Below are 20,352 nucleotides of genomic sequence, written 5' to 3'. Positions count from 1 at the left end.
GCCCAAGGTCACCCAGCAGCTGCATGTGGAGGAGCGGAGACGCGAACCCGGTTCCCCAGATTACGAGACTACCACTCTTAACCACTACACCACACTGGCTGTAGTCGGTACTGTACTGTAGTCGGAAGCTGTGTTCGGGCAGAAATTAGTAAAATGTCTGGGAAAATATGGCAACTTTGGGCAAAACTAAAAAAAGTAGCTCATCAGTTTTGCCCCCCCCCCCCAAAAAAAAAAAAAAAGCTCAACCATTTTTGTGTCTGGATTTTCACTGTGGCAGGAAGGTAAATGGCATATCTGTGCGCTCTGGCACTCGTCACAGTGTTCGATTGCACCAGAAGCGGTTTAGTCATGCTGGCCACATGACCCGGAAAGCTGTCTGTGGACAAAAGCCAGCTCCCTCGCCTAAAAGCACCACACCCCATAGTCAAATTCGACTGGACTTGACAGTCCATGATCCCTTTCCCTTTTACTTTACTGCACTGGGTGAGTATATCCAGCTCATCTCAAAAGCCCCATGTGGACATGCCCTACTGCTGATTGCTGAGTTGTTGCTGCCCTTTTCCTTCTCCCTCAATTTTTCACTCTACAGCTCCCTTTTTTGCTTTCAGCCTTGGTAGGGGCTTTATAATAAGTATGCTTTTTATAAAGCACAAAACTTATGCGCAGTTGGACCTGAGCCATCCCCAACGCATCAAGTGTCTGGGTCCCACTCATTTGGACACTTCTCCTGACCTTCCCTTCTAGTAATTGTATCTCTGATTCGTTTAGTAACAGGGTGCAAAAAAACAAAACAAAAACCCTGCAGGATTCCACAGCTTCCCTAGGGAACTTTTTCCCCATTGTCCAACATTACTTAAAATTTAGGGAGGGGTGCTTTACTGGTTTGGTTTTTAAGTGAACGCTACTATTACCTCCTACGTCCTGCACACCCAGTACATCTATAAAATAAGTGCAGCCGAAAATAGCATTTGCCTTTCTTTTCCAGGCATTGACTGCTGAGATTGTATTCCATTTGTGAATCACTACAACTCTTAGGTCCTTCTCGTCTGTGCTGGATCCTAGCAGGTTTATCCTCCAGTGGTGGCTGGTGACCATTGGGTGGAAGACAGGGAGCCCAACATTAGGCAGAGTCAGAGCCAATCGCAAGGCTGAGCCAACTAATTCTAGTTTTGTTGCCATCCTTCTCCTTTCTGAGTTCTAAAAAGGGCAACACTGAGACTCAAGGCTCATCCACACCGAGAGGTTTTGCCTTTGCCCTTCCACTTTCACCCAGCAAACCCACTTTTTAGCACTAAATTGAAGCCAGTATCAATTCAGAGAAAACCCAGTTGACATTTGCTCTGATTCAGCGGTAAACAACAGGTTTTCCCAGGGGGAAAGTGGCAAGGAAAGTGGAAATGTGGGTGAGATCGAAGGGGAGGAAGCAGGCAGCTCATGCCACTCTCTTGACTGGTTGTAAGTAAGAAGGACAGAAGTTGGGGGCAGGCTGAGGTTGGTGGGGCAGAAACCCCCCTTGCCCAAATACTGTTACTCTCACATTTGGGATATGTATGCTATGTACATTGCCATTTACTTTCATGCTGTTTTATGTTGCTTAATGATCATTTTGAATCATTATAAGAAAGATAGGCACATTTAATGACCTCATCTGAGCCCTAAAACTAGTGAGCCAGCAACCCAGGTCAGAAGTTGCACTAATTCAAAAGACCAGCAGCTCTTTAGGAACCAGGGATTCCTGTCACCTGGTATCAAAACAACTCACTCTTCAATCACAGCACTGACTCTTTGGGTAACAGCAGTGAAGGGTAGAAGCAGCCAGGCAAGCTTATCTCACAGAAATATGTTAGAAGGGTATCTGCACATTTTGCTTCCTAGCTTTCTTTCAGGATGGTGTGATAATTAATTTTCAAATGAAAGCTCAGAATCTTGTGTCCTTGCTGGCTGTGGGCCCATTACATCAGTACCCAGTTGTCAAAATTTTCTGACATATTCCAGTGGCCTCCTAACAGTTTTAAGAATTGCCAAATAATATTGCCCATCACCAGACTTCTGAATTTAATCAAGAACACATGTTACTGTTTAAAATGGCAGACTTAGTATTTACACCTGGGCAGACGCAGATACCTTTTGTTTCAAAGTTCATCCTCCTAAAATGCTAAAAAAATTATCAGACAGTTTCAAAATTTCCTAAATTCTGATATTTGCTTAAACTTGCAAAATCATGCTTAAGGAAAGCAGGGGTTCCAGTTCTTTAGAAACCATGTTAGTAAGTGGGGAGACTTTAAGCTAAGCATTCAGGGGGAAATTAACTTTCAGAACAAGGAGGCAATAAAATACTTCATAAAGAGGCATTCCAGACACAAGAAGGGCAGATATTGAGGAATAGTATATAGGAAGCCTTAGAAGTTGCCCTTTCCAGCTGCAGTGAGGTATGGAAGATGCCCTACCCTGCAGCTCCATCCCATCCTCAGAATTGGTACCTTTGATTCTTCTTTGGGGTTGCTTCTCTGCAAGCCAGCTGGCCTAGGGGAAAAAATACAAAGCTGTCTTTCAATTGAATGGTTGTCTTTGACTATTTTGTTTAACACAATGCAAAAAGGGATTCATGGCTGAGAATTGAAGTCAGATGTGGAATATACAAACAGCAAATCTTGCCAGAAGCTTTTGGGGCAATATGCAGTGAGCAGTGCCCAGCTGGTGCTTGGCCTTAGCCCCAGAACCTGTTTTCCGTCCCATGGCTGAGTCATGGGGCATGGGAAGTAATAAAGACAATAACACTTTTGATGATGTGCAAAGTAACCATCACTCACCCAAACGATCACAATAGGATCTGCAAGAAAAGTTTCCAGGCCTGTTGTTATAACCTCCACACAGGCTTGGGTGCTAACACTTGTCACGGTGTGATATACCGTAGTTTTTGCTCTATAAGACTCACTTTTTCCCTCCTAAAAAGTAAGGGGAAATGTGTGTGCGACTTATGGAGCAAATGCAGGCTGTGCCGCTATCCCAGAAGCCAGAACAGCAAGAGGGATTGCTGCTTTCACTGCGCAGCGATCCGTCTTGCCGTTCTGGCTTCTGAGATTCAGAATATTTTTTTTCTTTTTTTCCTCCTCCAAAAACTAGGTGCACCTTGTGGTCTGGTGCGTCTTAGAGAGTGAAAAATACAGTATGTTCTGAGACAGAAAAACTTATTGATTACATACAAGGATTCTACTTACCCAGCCAAATTATTTGAGTCTTTTTCAGGTTCTGTACTAATGTACATCAGTAAAATGGGAAAGGCACCTAGATGTAATGCTTGTGGAAATAGATAGCCCTCATTTCCCACTCTCAGGGCTGCAAAGTATTAATCCGGTGGCATGAAAGCAACAGTTTGCCCTCCCTCTGGCTCCAGGCATCTGTCATGAGCACAGTGAAATGACAGTTTTGTTTTGGAAATTGGCATCAGTAACGGTATAGACTCCTGGAAATAAAGTTGGTTTTTTCCCCAGCTGCAAATGTCTACTTCCAGTCTCCCTGCCAACAGCCTGTCAGCTGCCCCTTCTCAAAGAGGCCATTGTACCACACTGGCACAGAGACAGAGCACGGTTAAAGAGGGAAACATTCTCTCTGCCCATTGGATGCTCGTTCCTCTGCTGTGTGAATATATGGCATCTGTATCACGTTCTGTGGCCTGCCAGACCTTTGCTTACCCAGCAGCACAGAGAAGGTTCAATCATAATATTCCCGTGAAAAACAACAGAACCAAGTTTAACTGTTGGCAATCATTGTTCCTTCTGAACTGAAGCAGCAACCCTATTGCTGTTTATCTACCTTGTATTTAGACCTGCTTTTTTAAACATAGCTTTCTGTTGATGTCTGGGTCTGTTGCTCCTGTGATGACTAGCATTTCTAGCAAGCTTCTTGAGTCAATTAAAAAAAACTGTTCAAGCCTCCCTCCCCTTTTATAAAAGGTGATGCAAGGTGATGCAAGTACTGTATATTTTGCTCAATTTTTGGAGGGTATTGTAGGGTCATTCGTCCCTGGAAGTATCCTTTAAGGCTATGCTGAGAGAGGGTATCTGGAAGCAAATGTGTTGGTGATTTGCCACTTTAACTGTCACAACTTTAAGTGAGGTGAGTTTATCTGTTGTTGAAAGCATTTTTTAGTTACCTTATCAGAATAATTTTGCCATCAGGCTTTGCAACTTCACTAGCAGAAGCCAGACGAAGGAGTATCTTTCATACATTTTGCATCAGATGCACCAGCTGCACACCCAGGCTCTTGCTGCCGTTATCTTTGCATAATCTTCAAAATTAATTTCTGTAGGTATCTTACATGGGGCGGCCTTGTAATGTTGCCCATAAGGTTTTTGCAGGTTCAGAATGCTGGGACTTGCCTCCATGTAGGAAAGGGGAAGTGAGAACATATTCAGCCTGTTTTATGTCAACTGTACTTGGTTCATGTTTGTTTCTGGGTCCAATTCAAGCTACTAGTTCTCTCCCTTGAAATCCCGCATGGCCTTTATCTTCAGAGAATGCCTCTCTCTACATATGCACACATACACCTCTCTACTTGTTCTAATCTTTCAGCAAGGCCCCATGCAGGATAGGTCCTTTCAGTAAATGCACAAAAACAGCTGTAAAAAAATGTGTGCCGAGTTGTTTTCCTAGCGCCCTTGAGATTTTGGAGTGCACTTCTAAGTCATCGCTCAGCTTTCGGCAGGAGGGGGAATTCAATGCCTTTCTGTTTCAGAAAGCTTTCCACAGTCTTAGAATGATACTCTTGATTGTACATTAATGCTGTGATGTGTTTTGATAAAGGTGGTGTTTTATTGGCTCCTTGGCAGTTGGAAGTCACCTTGGATTTTTAGGAAAGTGGGATAGAAGTGTTAAAATAAATACATAACAATGCAGTGCATTGATGCAGGACATTTTACGCCTCACAATAGCTTCTTTATCTTTGTCTCCCACCATTACCTGCCAGTGTGATGGAACAGTTCTGGATCTGAGTAGCACTTCACTGGAAGGTATCGCAGTCCTCAACATTCCCAGCATGTATGGGGGCTCCAATCTCTGGGGGGAGACCAAGAAACAACGCAGCTATAACCGGATGAGCAAGAAGGTACCTGAAAAGTTACAATCCTCAGTGGTTACTGATGCCAAGGAGCTCAAGTTCTGTGTTCAAGGTAAGGGCATTTATTGTTATGATTGCAATAGGATGAGTGGATGGGTAGCTACGGACATTTTAAGAGCTGGCCTTCTGCAACTGCTGCCGCCCCATGTGTAATCCATACTCAAAAACTTGCCAGTTTTGAAGGGCCAAAAAGAGGTGTTGTGGCTCTTAGCTCAGTGAAAGTGATGGGCACGCAGTGCTTTTTTCTTTAAAAATGTTTAGGGGTACTCTCATTTTCCTATTCATATTGAAATACTGCCCCTCAATGAGGCCAAACTTAAGATTCACCCCTGCGTCCCCACTGAAAAAAAGCACTGTGGGCATGTATAAAAATGCGCTGAGATATTTGCTAGCAACAGTAATGGGCTGAGAACTAGCAATAACAGAAATTACCAGAACACATCACCTCTGTAATGCAAAGCCAATACAAAAGGGCACAATCCCTCTCCATTTGAATAAATGGGAGCTGTGCCATAATCCCTGCCAATGTAGAATTTGATGGATTGTACTGCTAAACTTTAGTTATGCCCTTATCAAGTGTGTTTACAAACTCCAGTTCTCTGACTCTTCTTTGTCCTTTGAAATAGAGTATAACAACCAACCTGTAAAAGTGAATGTATGCACTTTTTGCACCTAGTTTGTGTAATTTGCATATCTCCATACTACCATCCCACTATATAACATTTTCAAATTAGGAGAGGTCAGGTCCCTGCTCCCTAGGGGCTTACAGTATTGAAACTGACACCAGGTAGACCACAAAGGAAGGGGAGAGAGAAATAAAGGCTTGGGTAAAATTGATTTGTGTTCATTTTGTGTTGCTCACTTATATCACAGCATCCCCATTTAACCTGTCAGCACTCTAAACTAGCAAAAGGGCATTTCTGGCACATGGTGGCACATATAACATTAGGGTATGTTGGATGAACAAGTCCTTGAGGCTTTGACTTGATGTTATGAAAGTTGGTGATGATATTGTTGAAGAAGGTGAAGAAACAGAAGAAGCATCCAAGTTTGTTGCAGTGCTGGGATCCCTGGTCTGTATAACTCTGCTGAGATGCCCAGTCTGCCGCTTGGAGCTGGCAACTCTTCTGGCAGAGCTCTCGTGCCTCTAATAGTTGATTGACATGAAGCTTTATTCTTTTTATTGCTATGATGCCACGTGGAGAAGATATTTACCTGCCACAAGGGAGAACTGGCACACCCAGAATAAGCTGGCAATTCTAGCGCTGCAGGAGCTGCTTTTCCAGTTTAGTGGGCAAGGATAGGGCTTCTCTTCCCTCAGGGACTTCAGCTGATACAGATAAAGATAACTGATCTGGTTTGTGTTGTTTTTCCCCCTCTTTCTAGCCTAGTAGTTCCTCTCTTGCAAAACTTGGCTCACTTATGCTAATTACCACTTGCTTTGTTTAGGAAACCTTCATGAAATTTACGTAACACTTCCTATGAAATTAGAGCAAAAGCAGGTTAAAAGACGGGTAGGTAAGATCCCAGAATGATAAGGAAGGAGGTTTTATTTTGCCTCTCATGGCTCAGTAGAAGTTGCTGCAGGATGGTAGCTGTCACCACAGGAGCTCCCAGAGCAGACGCCTTATAGGTCATCAAGACAGGCGCATTGTGTCACTGTTCACTAGATTTGCTAGGCCCAAACCACACATGACAGTAGCAAGCCAAAAACCAGGTCTGAATGGATCAAGTCTAAAGTGGGAGGTGGGATTTAAAGTTCCCAAAAGGAACTGAGAAGAGAGCTGGGTTCAAGTGGCTGCAGGTGACATTTGGGGTTAGTGGGAAGATCAACAGGGTTTACAGTTCAATGAAAAAAACAGCAAAAGCACTATGATTTACAACTATAAGAAAAGTATTGCATATTACATATGTAGCTGGGCTTTACGTTTATAGCCACACAAAAACTCTCGCTCCCACACTGGACCAGGCCCCTGCAAAACCCTCTCTCTCACTCTCCCCAACCCATCATTTGCCCACACAAAAACACTCTCTCTCAAACTCTTCCTCCTGGCACCACCCCAGTGTTGGGATACTGCCAGGGAGACAGAGGCCATCATGGTTCCACGTCGTCTCCGGACGATCCATCGATCTCCCGTCCGGAGATCAAAATCTCTGCTCTGCCGCGGCAACAGAAAAGCCTTACTTTTCTTTCTCCACATACCTCACAGAGTCTCTCGCAGTCTTACTCTCCTGTAAGTGCCGTGAATCTGGGCCCATAACCTGTTGTTGGGATACTGCCAGGGAGACAGAGGCCATCATGGTTCCACGTCGTCTCCGGATGATCCATTGATCTCCCGTAGATACAGCATCAGTCAATTAGCAACACGAAGCCTCAGAAATAGCTTGCCACATTCCAGAGCTCATGCACGCTCTATCAGCAGAGTTCGCACAACGAAAGGCTCTCTCGGGAGAGCATTATTTACAACTTTATTCAGCGTTGATCAGAACAAAGAAAAAACATGACTGCCTGCTTCGATGTCTCAGGCACAGAGAGAGAACGAAAGCAATAGACAAAACATAAACTTCCTGTGAACAGGAAATACGCAGACTCTGTGACTCACAAAGCCTGCTCCCTTTTAAGGTGGAACGGAAATATCCTAACACCCAGTCCTCTGCTCGCATCTCATGATAATTCTTGTTCTTGGCTCTCCTCCTCCCACTGGACACACCCTTCGCCCACGAAGTTTGGAGGAGGAGGAGCTTGAATACATGAAAAAAAAGTGTCCTGTCTGAAATCCAAACAGGACAGGAGACACTTTTCTTCAAAAGAATGATCACATTTTTCTAGGGATGGGCAGAAACCCGAGACCAGAGACATTTCCAGTCCTAACAGGAGGTGGAGTTTATTGGAATCTAGTCAAGATCAAGCACTGAGGATCAGTTTTCAAAACTGAGTAGCAAGTGGGAGTGTAGAGCTACAACTTTACATCAACCAAGCTCAGCAACAACTATAGGTACAAATATAGAAGAGAAGTGGGCAGTGCAATCTTAAGCATGTCTCCTCAGAAGTATTCTCCATAGAGTTCAATAGGACTTAACTTCCAGGTCTGTGTCGTCGTATAGGACTGCAGCCATAGTTACTTATTTTTTGCTCTCATGTTGAGAGCCAGCCTGGCACTCCTCCTCAGGTCCCGATTGCCTTCCAAGATTGCTCAGCAAGGCAGAGGCTGAAAAGGGTGGCGTGAGGCCAGCTAGAGCTTGTGGACGTGGCAGGGCACACCTGATAATTAGCCAGCCCTCCTAGTGACAGTCTACCATGCAGTATTCAAAGAGCCATAATTAACAGATCTAAATAATCTGTTAATGTAAGCAACACAGCTGGCTTCCAGCTGTGAGTACGAGGATATCTCTGGAGGAAGGGCACAACAGGGCATGGACAAAGAGGGAAAGATGCAATAAGAATAAGGACATAGAACATTGACTGTCTAGTCCAGGGGTAGGCAACCTAAGGCCCGGGGGCCGGATGCAGCCCAATCGCCTTCTCAATCTGGCCTGTGGGCGGTCTGGGAATCAGTGTGTTTTTACATGAGTAGAAGGTGTGCTTTTATTTAAAATGCATCTCTGGGTTATTTGTGGGGCACAGAAATTTGTTCATTTCCCCCCCAAAAAAATATAGTCCAGACCACCACATGGTCTGAGGGACAGTGGACCAGCCCACGGCTGGAAAAGGTTGCTGACCCCTGGTCTAGTCCTCCCACCCCCCACTATGGAACCTGTTCCAAAAACACAATCACCATTTCTGCTAAAGAAACAGCCAGGTGTAGCTTGACTTGTTTGGATGAATCATTTCAATCCGCTAGTCTTATAAGCAACTTTTCTGCAACATGCTTCATCTCTGCTGCCAGTACACAGTGCTCCAGATTGCCCCACTTAATCTGTGGGTGGATGGGTGGATCTTGCTCCTGGACTAAGATTGAGTTAAATCAGGTGAAATGTACTTGGAGTCCTGTAGTGATTTCATGCTCTTTATTGTAGCTTGTAAAACAGTGATTGAATTGCCCCCCAAACCTCAGGCTTTTATATGCATTATTTACACAATGGGTCCCATCTGACTGGCTGATTCTGCTTCCCTCCTGGAGCCTGATTGGTCTTTTCCTGCAGGCCAATCAGTTGTTGCATTCTAGGATCCTACTTGCCTATTGTTCTAGGATCCAAGCTTAGTACATAACATCAGGAGTAGCCAATGTGGTGTCTTCCACATACTGCTGAACTACAGCTCCCATCTCTCTGGACCATTAGCCATACTGGCTGGGGCTGATGGGAAGTAAGGTAAAGGTAAAGGTACCCCTGCCCGTACGGGCCAGTCTTGACAGACTCTGGGGTTGTGCGCCCATCTCACTGATGGGAAGTAGAGTCCAACAAAGATTTTCCCCCCATCCCCCCCCCTATGTTTTTAGTCATTCCTCCCTATCATCAACATAAATGCATGGATTTCAGGATGAGGCAGTTAGTTACTCATGCCACACTTTTAAAACCAGCATTTTCCACGGGGCAGTTATTTTTATGTTTGTCTTTAACCTGAATTTCATTAGAGGTTGCATATTTAATTTCCTTCTACCCATGCTGGTCTCCTCTGAGTCTGAGTCTTTACAGAAAATGGATCTTGTAGGTTAATTAAATATTAAAGGGCTTCAGCTAATAACGATGCTGGCGCAGCAGGGCAGGGCTGAGCCTCTGGAAATGAAAGGGAGGCTCGGATTCATGGACCCACAGCCACTGGTTTCTCTGAAATGCTCTTTTGGTGAGAGTGCCTGGCTGAAAATAAGAAAAAGACCTATCTATGTACACGTGGGAGAAAGCGGAAAGCATTGGGAAGGAGCCTGACATAGCAGGTGTTACTTAGGCATGGCAGAATGACTAAGAGGGTGCTTTAATACAGCTACAATACAAGCAAAGGAAAGGAAGTTACAGAGGTGGGGAAACAGCGCTCTCTCTAGAATATTCCATGGTGACTAATACAAGAGAATTTTCTGAGCGGAGAGGACTGAAGCAGAATCAGAGGCAGCAAGGTCTGCATACGGTTGCTGCACAACCCTCAAAGCAAGCCTTTGGGTATCTCCCTCATTTGGAAGAGTAGATGGCACCTTTTCAAATTACTTTTTCAAACTGGAGGTAATTGTTTGAAGACTGCAACTTTAAGAGCACTAAAGCAGAAGCTGGCAACTGAAGGCCTGCAGGCCATATTCAGCCCACCTGGCTTTCCCTCCTACGCAAGTTTTTCCACTTCTTCACCTCCTGGAATGATTGGTTCACAAGTGAGTTGGCACACAGCAGCCTTGTGAGCTTCCATGCTGCCTTTACATTGCCTGCACAGGTAATAATGGATAACTAACCTAAAAACAAGCACCACCCAGCATATCAGGATAAGGTTTGCAGGGTTGATTCTGAGGAATGTCAATTATTGCTTTTTGGAACAGCTACTTCTGCAGTACACAAAAACACAGATTATTTATAAACTAGGCTTGAGTCACACAAAGGAATTGGTTTAACAATGCAGCTTTGCATGATCTGCTATCAGTCTGATCTTCAGACTGTCAGCAAACACCTCCTTCTTGCCCAAGTTAGCATGTTACGGCAGAGCCCTTTGAGGTTTGAGGTGCAAGTAGCTCCGATCCACAGCTTAATTACATTTCTTGTGTCCTGGAAGAAGAAGAAGAAGAAGAAGAAGAAGAAGAAGAAGAAGAAGAAGAAGAAGAAAGAAGAAAGAACCACACCAGAGAAAAACAATCTTGACTGTGTAGACTGTGCCATATTTCAGAGATGGAACATATTAGTCCAATGGGCTCCACTGAGCAAAGGAAGGAAATTAAGGCTGTGGAATAGTCTGAGGCCACTGACGCCAATTTCTCGAGGCCTTTCAAGCCAGGCCTAGCTTTGGAGAATTAAAAATGCTGGTTCGCGGCAATGCAGAAGGAAATGACTCTTACTATTAGAACTGCAGGTGCATCCTTGGCATGGACAAATGGTTGGGTGTGAAGTAGGCAAAAGCCTCCAGTTTGCTCCGCTTTCACATTTGTTTCTCCTTGTTTGCTATTCATTGTTAATCTAGGACATGCTTTTTTCCCTGCACAGAAAAGGAAACAAAAAAATAGACCACACACGCGCGCAGCTGAGCTTAGGCAACAGGATTTGCCAAACAAACACCAAAACAGGACAGGGCAAGGCCCAGCTATTTATCATTAGCTGCCGCCTCATTTTCAGTGCCTGGAAGAAATGCTATACCCTTGAGCCAAAAGGCTTCTTCTTAAGATATTTGTGTGATGTGCAACAAATGAGCAACCATCGGTAGCGCTTTTGGGCAGCACAGTCTACCAGTGTGTCACCCTGCACACGCCCCTCTGAAAATGAGTGGGTGCTGCTCAAGAGTGCTACCCCATGTACAGCTGATGCTCCTGCCAAGATGGTAAAGGGTCTGGAAACCAAGCCTTATGAGCAACAGTTGAAGGAGTTGGGTATGTTCAGCCTGGTAAAGAGGAGCCTGAGAGGAGATATGATAGCCATCTTCAAATATCTAAAGAGCTGTCACGGGGAGGATGGTGCAAGGTTGTTTTCTCCTGCTCTAGAGGATAGGACTCGAACCAATGGATTCAAGTTACAAGAAAGGAGATTCCGACTCAACATCAGGAAGAGCTTTCTGACAGTAAGAGCTGTTCAACAGTGGAACAAACTCCCATGAGATATGAGAGGTGGTGGAACTTCATTGGAGCTTTTTAAGGAGAGGTTGGGTGGCCGTTTGCCATGGATGCTTTAATTAAGATTTCTGCATTGCAGGGGCTTGGCTGTGATGCCCTCTGGGATCCCTTCCAGTTCTAGGATTCCTTTTGTATTGGATCAAGACATCTTCCTCCAAGGAAGGGCTTCTGTTTCAGGGATATCGTGTTTCTCAAGCCGTTGAAACATTTCCCCAGAAAATGTGATTCTTTTCCTAGCTAGATCATTGTGATCTGGAGTGGTATTAGTAATGTGGTGGCATGAGAGTTGCATGCACCAATAGATGGTGCCTGTAATGTCATGAATGGTGAGTGGTATGGCTCGTGCCACGACACCTGTCCCATATTGTGACCTTAACAATGGTGAGGTCTTCCAGGTGAGGACCCACATAAGAGCAGAAACTAACTCATCTCAAGGCAAAGCAAAATGCAGAGAAACTCCTTGACTGTTTAGTGCTCTTTTCCAGCTCTGAATTAATATCCCTGCTTTACCAGAGAATTCAATTGCAAGGTGAGCATAGGAAGGTGCTATTTGACTGGACTATGTATTCTGTGGTTTAACCTGAAACTTATTGAAACAAAAGTATATCATACACCAAAATGCTCAAGAGGGTGAATTCTGAAACACACAGAAAGTCTCCCAGAATTACAAAATGCACACCCCAAGTAAATTCCTCACACCCCCTTTTATTATTATTTTCTGCAAAATTTGACTGGGTTGTGCCCATGTTAAATACTTTTTAAAGGTATTGCACGTACATTGCATGTATATAGCCATCTCAAACTTCAGAGGTGCTCTTTCAGATGGCACTGGGCTCAATTTTTTCCATCTTAGCTACTTCAAGAAATATTGAGCTGCATACAGAACAGAGTAAAACACAAACACAGCACCTCAAAGGAGATGATTTGAGGAGACTTTTTGTATGTGACTAAGCTCATCTTCTTGAGCATTTTGGTGTATGATAATGTATCTGTTGCAATAAGCTTGAAGTTGATGTTCTAGACATTGCCTTCAGACCACATTTTCTGCTCCTAAGTGCATCTTCTCTTGTTCACTCCTCCCACCCTATGCGTTATGCTCATGGAAGGCAAAGCCCATACTTGTATTTGTTTTATTCACACATTACCCTTCTCTCATTAGATCTCAGTGATCAACTCCTGGAAGTTGTGGGCCTTGAAGGGGCGATGGAGATGGGGCAGATCTATACTGGACTGAAAAGTGCTGGCAAGAGGCTAGCTCAGTGTTCCTCCGTTACCATCAGGTACCAATCACCCCAGGCTCTTGGTCCCTGCATCTTGCTTTTGCTTGAGTCTTCTGAGAGCCCCGGATGGTATTCAAAGCATGAAATCACAGTACAGGCAGGAAAGCATCACGTGGGGAGTGGGGGAGAGCAGAGACTGACATCTGTTTTTTGTTGTTGACTCAAATTGATGTCTTGTTGGGCCTATGCCACACATAACATTGTAGAGCTGAGGCAGCTATGGCACCCATAAAATGCAGCACTCTGTACTATAGAAGGATGGATTCAAGTTGTGTTGGAAGGGCCAAGAAGTATTTCCACCTCCTAATTAGTCCTGGGTAAGGAGATTGCTAGGCAAGACTGATAGGCAAGGGAAGCAGCAGACTGGCTGTAGAGGTGGTAGGCAGCCATGCCTACTGGACAGTCCAAGGCAATCAACACACCACTGGTCACTGCAGCGCCAAATGCTCCTCCTGACAGCAACTGGGACTATATCCTGCTTGTGAGTAAGGGCTACTGACTGAGTGCCTATTCGTACATATGGGAAACAGTAAAGACATGTGGAATAGATAGTCTAAGAGGTAGGGAAGCTGAGAGGATCCCCAGGCCCAGGGGAGCATAGTTGGGTTGAGTGACAATCTCCTTCCAGGACCTTTGGCAACTGGTTGAAGCAAGCAGGAAGGAGAATGTTAAGGGTTCCTTTGGGCAGGTTGTAAGAGGCTTCAAGCTGGTCTGTGAGAAACTTAAGCAAAGAAGAAGGTACCTTGCACTCCCCTCCCTTGACCTCTGTTGCAGGTCCTTGTTGCAATCCTCTCTGTTATTTTTAATACTAAGTTCCAATTTTCTAGCCTTCTAGTGGTGCATTTGAAAACGAGATGGCAAAAAGTCCTAAATGGGCAGTGTATTTGAGATTAGAACAAAAATCCATTGCACACAAGGAGTGTTCTAGGAAAACAGGTAGCAGGTTCACATATAAGGTGAATGACATTTAAGAGGTGGATCTGAAATACAGAAATTGACTGTGGTCTTCTTTGAACTCCTCAACAGATTGCTGAGCCATCTCCATTGTGAGTAATAGAATGTAGGGCTGGACCACCTTGTTTTTCTCCCTCTTTGCCAAAAATGTTTGTTATTATCAGCTTGCAACAAGATACAGTTTCTGCCCCGGCTTATCCACTTCACTCTTGTTAACTTTTTCACACTGCCTTGTTTGTGGGTTCCAGGACAACCAAGCTTTTGCCCATGCAAGTGGATGGAGAGCCCTGGATGCAGCCACCTTGCACAGTGAGTAGTTGCATGTTATGAAAGGGATCTGGGATATGCAAGTGTAGCTCAACTGTCAGTGCTAGAAGCTATGGAAGATTGATCTCTAGAGCAGGAGTGACTGATGTTATGTCCTGCAGATGTTGTTGGATTACAGCTTCCATCGTCCCTGGCCATTGGTCATGCTGGCTGGGGTTGATGAGAACATCTTGAGAATACCATGTTGGCTGTCCCTCTTCTGGAGAATGAACTGCAGGTGAGACCCAGATCTCAGTTGTGGATCCTGGAAAGGGACTATGTTTCAAACTAAGCTTTTATTTCACATGGAAACAATGAAGCAAAATAACTATAATATTCTAGCAAATAGCCCTCTACAATTTTAGAAGGAGGAAGCATGATTTTCCTGTCTCCTTTGATGTCATATTCTCAAACCCTTTCTCAGCAATGACAGTCACATTTGTATTCCTAATGGAAAATCAAAGGGGAAAGAGGGAGAAACCTATGGTGGTTGTACACTGCTACAACATTATGGACATTGCTGTATCTTCTGTGTCTCCACACCATTGTACATCATCTGAAGATCAAAGGAGGATGTGTTAGACATGTAAAAAAGACAGATTGTCCTCTGTTATTTGCGAATGAGTAGAACAGAATGTTGCAATGAACAATTTCAGCTGAAAATAAAGGATCTTAAGATTCATGTGTACATACAAATGTCACCAGTGGTCAGGAAATAACATTAGGAACATTTTTGTCATTGGTCATTGAAAACCTTGCATAGTGCTTTTTCTGTTTCCTAGGTTCCCCTATGGGAGTTGAAACCCTTTGACAGAGAAGCATTGGTTGTAACTGTATACTGGTGGTGGTATAAAAATCTTCCCAAAAGCAATTGTGCTGAGCACCTGGAGGCATCTAGGGATCCAGTTCCTTTTTCTGTGTGATGCTGGATACCAGCCCCCATCCTTCATATTGCATTGAGGCCTTATCCTTGTGGCAGATGACTTGTCAGACAGGAAATGCTTTATGTGGCTTCCTGGGAGCCTGCCTGCCACCCCTGAACCATCTCAGGGGGTTGTCCTGATCCTCTGCTGCCTCCACACCCACCCAGAGGTCTTAAGGTCATATCACAGTGCTGCCTCCAGTTTGATTGGTATTCCGATAAGCAGCCTTGCGCATGTTGCATAAGGAACTGGGCAGACTTGTCCTTCTTTTCCCTGCTTCCTGATGCAACAGCTGTGGGGGTGGAACTTGTGAGCAGCGCCTCTTCTGACGGTGGCTTCATCGGGTCACAGGAGGGCACTCTGGCACCCCATACATTTAAAGCAGTCTTATACATCAACATCTGGATGGCCACAGGCTCCTCATCCCTGCTTCCATCCGTGAAAGCGAAAGCACTGTTGCAGTTTAAAAGGGCTGCTGGATAAAATCAGACACATGTTCAAGTGCAGATGTGGCCTACTGGAACTGCCCAGTTTTCAATGGGATACTGTCCCTGCTCCCCACACAATCCACAGCAAGGTGCCCTCTGGGTCACTTATCCAAGGCATCTTCACTTGGTTGCAAGTGGTCAAAAGCCAGGTGAAAAAATGCCTGGCTAATTTTGAACACTGCTTATACCACTTAAAAAGTCCTGGCTTCCCCTCAAAGAATCCTGGGAACTGAAATTCATTAAGGATGCTTCAGAGACCCCTATTCCGCTTGCAGAGCTACAAGTCCAAAAGTTCCTTGGGATGAGGGATTGATTGATAAACCACTCTGAGAATTATGGGTCTCTGATGGGGATAACAACTCTCAGTGCCCTTAACAAACTACAGCTGCCAGGATTCTTGGGTGGGGATGGGGGAACCATGACCCTTAAGGTGATATAGGTATAGGGCAGAAGGTCTTAGGGTCAACCCCTGGCATCTCCAGCCAGAACTAGGAAAGGCCGCTGCCTGAAATTCCAGGGAGCTGCTGCCAGTCAGTGTGAACAGTATTAAGCCAGGTGGACCTGCATTGCTAGGGTTGGACTACAAGACCCTTGGGGTCCCTTCCAGCTCTACAATGCAATGATTCTATGGCCAGTGGGTCAGATTTGGCATAAGGCAGCTTCCTACGTTCCTTGAGCTCTTGGCATAATGGCTGTTGAGAAACAGCAATGCTCTAATCCTGATGCTATTTCTTCCCGTTCAGATCAAAATCACCCACAAAAGCCAAGTGCCGATGTTACTGGGACCTCCCCAAAAGAGCAGCTTCTTCTTCCTGAGGAGGAGGAACCGAACTCGAGACTAATCTGCAACCAAGCAAAAGAACAATCTTCCAAAGCAGCAGTTCTCCATTCCAGAGGCAGCCGACCGCACAGGGGGAAAGCCTATGGAAAGAAACCTTCATCTCTTCAGATCTCCTGGCTTCTGAATCTGCTTCGGAAACATCAGTCTGGAGGCAGCATTATGAACTCTTAGTGGAAAATAACAGGGTTGGCATTCGGCAGCCGAACTGAAATAGCGGTGTGGGTTTGTATATACATGCACACATAGCCACATTCTCTAAATATCACTGGCAGGGATAACACTAACATTGATGGTTCAGGGGGATTTTTCTCCTCCGCAGCGCCACAGTCTAAGGAGGTGAAACTCTCAAAACTGCTCTGGTTGGACTGTGGCGAGAGCTGGGACTGTTCTGAGGAGAGCTGTTCTAGGCGGCCACGAATTGCACAGCCCTGTCTGAAAGCAAACAAACAGACATGGAAAACGGCATGTCTGACGTAGCCCTGCAGATGGGATGTGGGATCTTTTCCATTTATTCGGACTCTTTAGAACCCCAGAAGCTGCTGTTAAAACACCAAACTTGGCAAAGAAACCGAGCTTCACTTATTTATTTATTTTTAAAGTATGTCAGAAGACTTTTGGCATCTCGCTGTGCTGCCCTCTTGGGTCACCAAATCCTACACATGATAAGAAATGTTCTTTATTTATTTTTTCCTTATCTTTGGGGGGGGGGAAACACTGGGGGAGGTAAGAAGGGAAAGGAGGAGGGCACATTATTATCCACCACCCCCAAACTCTTACAACAGCAGTGTCTTTTGCTAGCTTGGTTCTAATTTTATTTTATTTTTTTAAGCAGAAGCTGGTTAGGCGTTCCATTTCAGAGGCTTATGAATGCAGAAAGCAGAGATTGCCAAGTGAGGAAACCAGAAAGAGTGAAGTTGACAATAAAAAAGGCAGGAGCCTTTTTTGGCAGTAGAAAGCAAACTCAGGGTACTTTAAATGTAGGAATAACAAGTCAGTTTGGTCTATGATGACGATGACAACCTCACCAACTTGGGGATCCTTTCAGTTTAGATGTAGGCCACGCTTCTCTCTGTTAATATTTTTGCATTCTCCTTTCAGTTCTGGACGCTTTTCTTTTCTTCCGTCTGACCACATCTGACACATGTGAACATGTTTTTAAGTTTTCTCTGGAAGCACTGATTGAGAGCTCTGCCAGAACTCACTCTCGTCATGGGACTGACTTTAGTCCAGTGGCAAAAATTGCAAATCAAGTGCTGGATGTGTTACAACGGCCTAAACATGCGGCAAGGATTGAACCCCAAAACCAAGAGCCAACTCCATGGCTGGCATTTGAATGTCATTAAAGGCCAGCTTGGTCTCATGATGAAATGTAAGCATACACAGAGGTCATCCTAAAGAGCTAATATTCTGCCCCCCCACCATGTATTTGTTCTTGTAACAGAGCAGCACAGAAGAGAACTTGAAAAACTCACAAAGAGGAGAGATTAAAATGGCTCTATGTTTCAATATGAATTGAATACCCAGGTTAGCTGCTATTCTTCCATGCTCTAACTCTTTTAACTGCATAGACTGTGAGTCAGATTTTGAGTTGTCCAAAAGCAAAACTTGGCAGTCAAGCCACCTTGGGTTTGGATCCACCAGTAGCCCACATGCCACCTTGGTGCAATTCCTATTTTTTCTTCAAGAGAGGAATCCACGAACAGCTTGAATAGCCTGTAACATAACTCCTCTTCAAAGCAGACCAGTCATTGGCAAATGGGTCTATGAAAGATTGTTTTTATTACATCATCAAAAGAAAAGAGTCTGAGCCAGACGATGTTCTTGATGTAACCTTCTTCTGTGTGAGATAGCCTTGCAGGATTTTGTTTGGGTGGCTCTTTGCCCTGGTTTGAAGCCGCTCAGGGTCAGCAAACATGTCTCATTCACATTTAACCGCAGAAGAATAAGGAAGTGTTAACTGACTCTCCTTGTTGGCTGACAGGACCACGTGGAAGGCTCGCCTCTACATATCTGAAAGAAAGGAATGCAATCTTTGATTTATTCTTTGAAAGTGGAAAAAGCTGGTGGCACAATTCCAACTATTATGCCTATTTATTTTACTCCTTAAATAATGAGGAAGGGTGTTCTCAGCTAATGTAATTCTTTCTAGATGAAGTCACTTGGCTTCACCTAGAACAAACCCTGCCTAACACTCTCAATAAGCTAGGAAATCTGGTGGAGACCTTGACATCCATGACAACATGACTGTATTTTCATAGATAACTGCGTTGCCGTCACGAACCCCACAGTGTTACATTTGGGACCCATTCAGATGATAGCATTTATCTGAGCAAGGAGCAAAAGGCAGAACAAACTGTGGTGGCTGTGCAGACTTGTTCTTACAGCTGGAAATTGAGGAATCTCCCCAAAGAGGGATATTTTGGCTTTGTGGTCTCAAGAATGATTAAACCCTATTTACTGCGTTACCTCTTTAGGGCTGCATGACAGCTGCTTCCACAAAGGGACCATTTACACTCAACAACCGAAGTCTTCATGCGCTGCTTATTTTTGTGGGGCAGAAGATACCCCATTGGCTGCCAGCTACGTTATCCTATCTGCTTCCCCTTCTCCCTTCCCAAAGCTCCATTTCCTTCCTGCTCAACTAACCTGTCTCTGAACATTTTTGCATCACAATATCTTTGTCTCTTTTCTTTTCTTTTCTGTATTCTGCTTCTTTTCGGGCGGTTTTGGTTCAGTGCTGCAAATATAGCTTGTTCTCTCTTTTCTCAAATCTTCTGCCATTGAATTGATATTTGGCTTGGTTTGGTTTGGGTTTAATTGACTGTACAGCAAAGAACAAAGGAAAATAATTTATCCAGAAGCCAGCAGCTAGAAGCTCAGGATTCTTGAGTTGCCAAGGAGAAAAACAACACAGCACAAATTCTGTCCCCCTTGGGGATTTCCATGCAGTTGCAACTAGATCTTAGCCCCCTTTATTTATCTGGTGCAAAAGTAAAGGAGAGGCAAGTGTTAAGCATTAGGCATTTCTGTCTCCCCCAATCTGGTACCCTCCAGATACTCTGGACTGTAACTGGCCATTGTCCTGACCATCATCCCTCACCATTGTCCATGCTAAGCTAGAGTCCAAAATACATGGAGAGCACCAACTTGGGGAAGACTGAAGTAGATTCTTAACAATAAAAGTAGTAAGATACTAACCGAGAAAACTAAAGGTAATGGGCCAGGATTCAGTACATTGAAAATATTAGTTTCTCCCTCTCTGAAATATGAGCACATGCCTATGCCACAAATTTAAGCTGGGTTGCTGATGAGTCCCTTCCTCAGGGAACTATCATTCTATGAAGAGGACCAGAAGCAGAATTCTCAGGCCCCTAACAAAAACTATAATTCTTATCATTTGTTGGGGGAAGTCATAACAATTAAACTGGCATAAAGCACAACTATGAAACTGGTGCTTGTAGACATGCTGTGGGTGATTTGATTCAGGACTAGCAAGCTGGTTTACTGAGGAACTCAATATCTTGTTTCTTATAGGACTGTTCAACTGATATATTTTTTTTATAATATTTATTAAGGGTTTTTTGATTACAACACACAAAGAAAAACATACAAAGATATCACATATCATAACATATTTTCTTGTCTTCCTTGGACTTCCTCACATCTCCCGCTCCTGCGTTCCAAATTAATAGAAATTAAACCAGCAATTT

General features: G+C 44.3%; 1 protein-coding gene and 1 long non-coding RNA gene across 2 annotated transcripts in view; both read left to right on the top strand.

Moving 5' to 3' along the window:
• DGKG (diacylglycerol kinase gamma) overlaps positions 1-19,543 on the top strand; it is a 111,996-nt gene extending 92,453 nt beyond the window's left edge. The window contains 5 exon segments of the mRNA XM_079976846.1: positions 4,967-5,168; positions 13,010-13,130; positions 14,333-14,393; positions 16,545-16,587; positions 16,590-19,543. Of these exon segments, the coding sequence (XP_079832972.1) occupies positions 4,967-5,168; positions 13,010-13,130; positions 14,333-14,393; positions 16,545-16,587; positions 16,590-16,813 (651 nt within the window). The 3' untranslated portion in view covers positions 16,814-19,543.
• On the top strand, positions 7,768-12,562 carry LOC307216543. Its single transcript, XR_013839133.1, has 3 exons — positions 7,768-9,427; positions 9,523-11,610; positions 11,647-12,562. It is a non-coding gene; the product is annotated as an uncharacterized lncRNA (long non-coding RNA).
• Positions 19,544-20,352: the final 809 nt, after the last annotated feature.

Source organism: Podarcis cretensis (assembly GCF_951804945.1).
Source record: "Podarcis cretensis genome assembly, chromosome: 5".
Lineage (NCBI taxonomy): Eukaryota > Metazoa > Chordata > Lepidosauria > Squamata > Lacertidae > Podarcis > Podarcis cretensis.
Note: the sequence above shows the minus strand (reverse complement) of the source record. Positions and strands in the feature narration are given on the sequence as shown.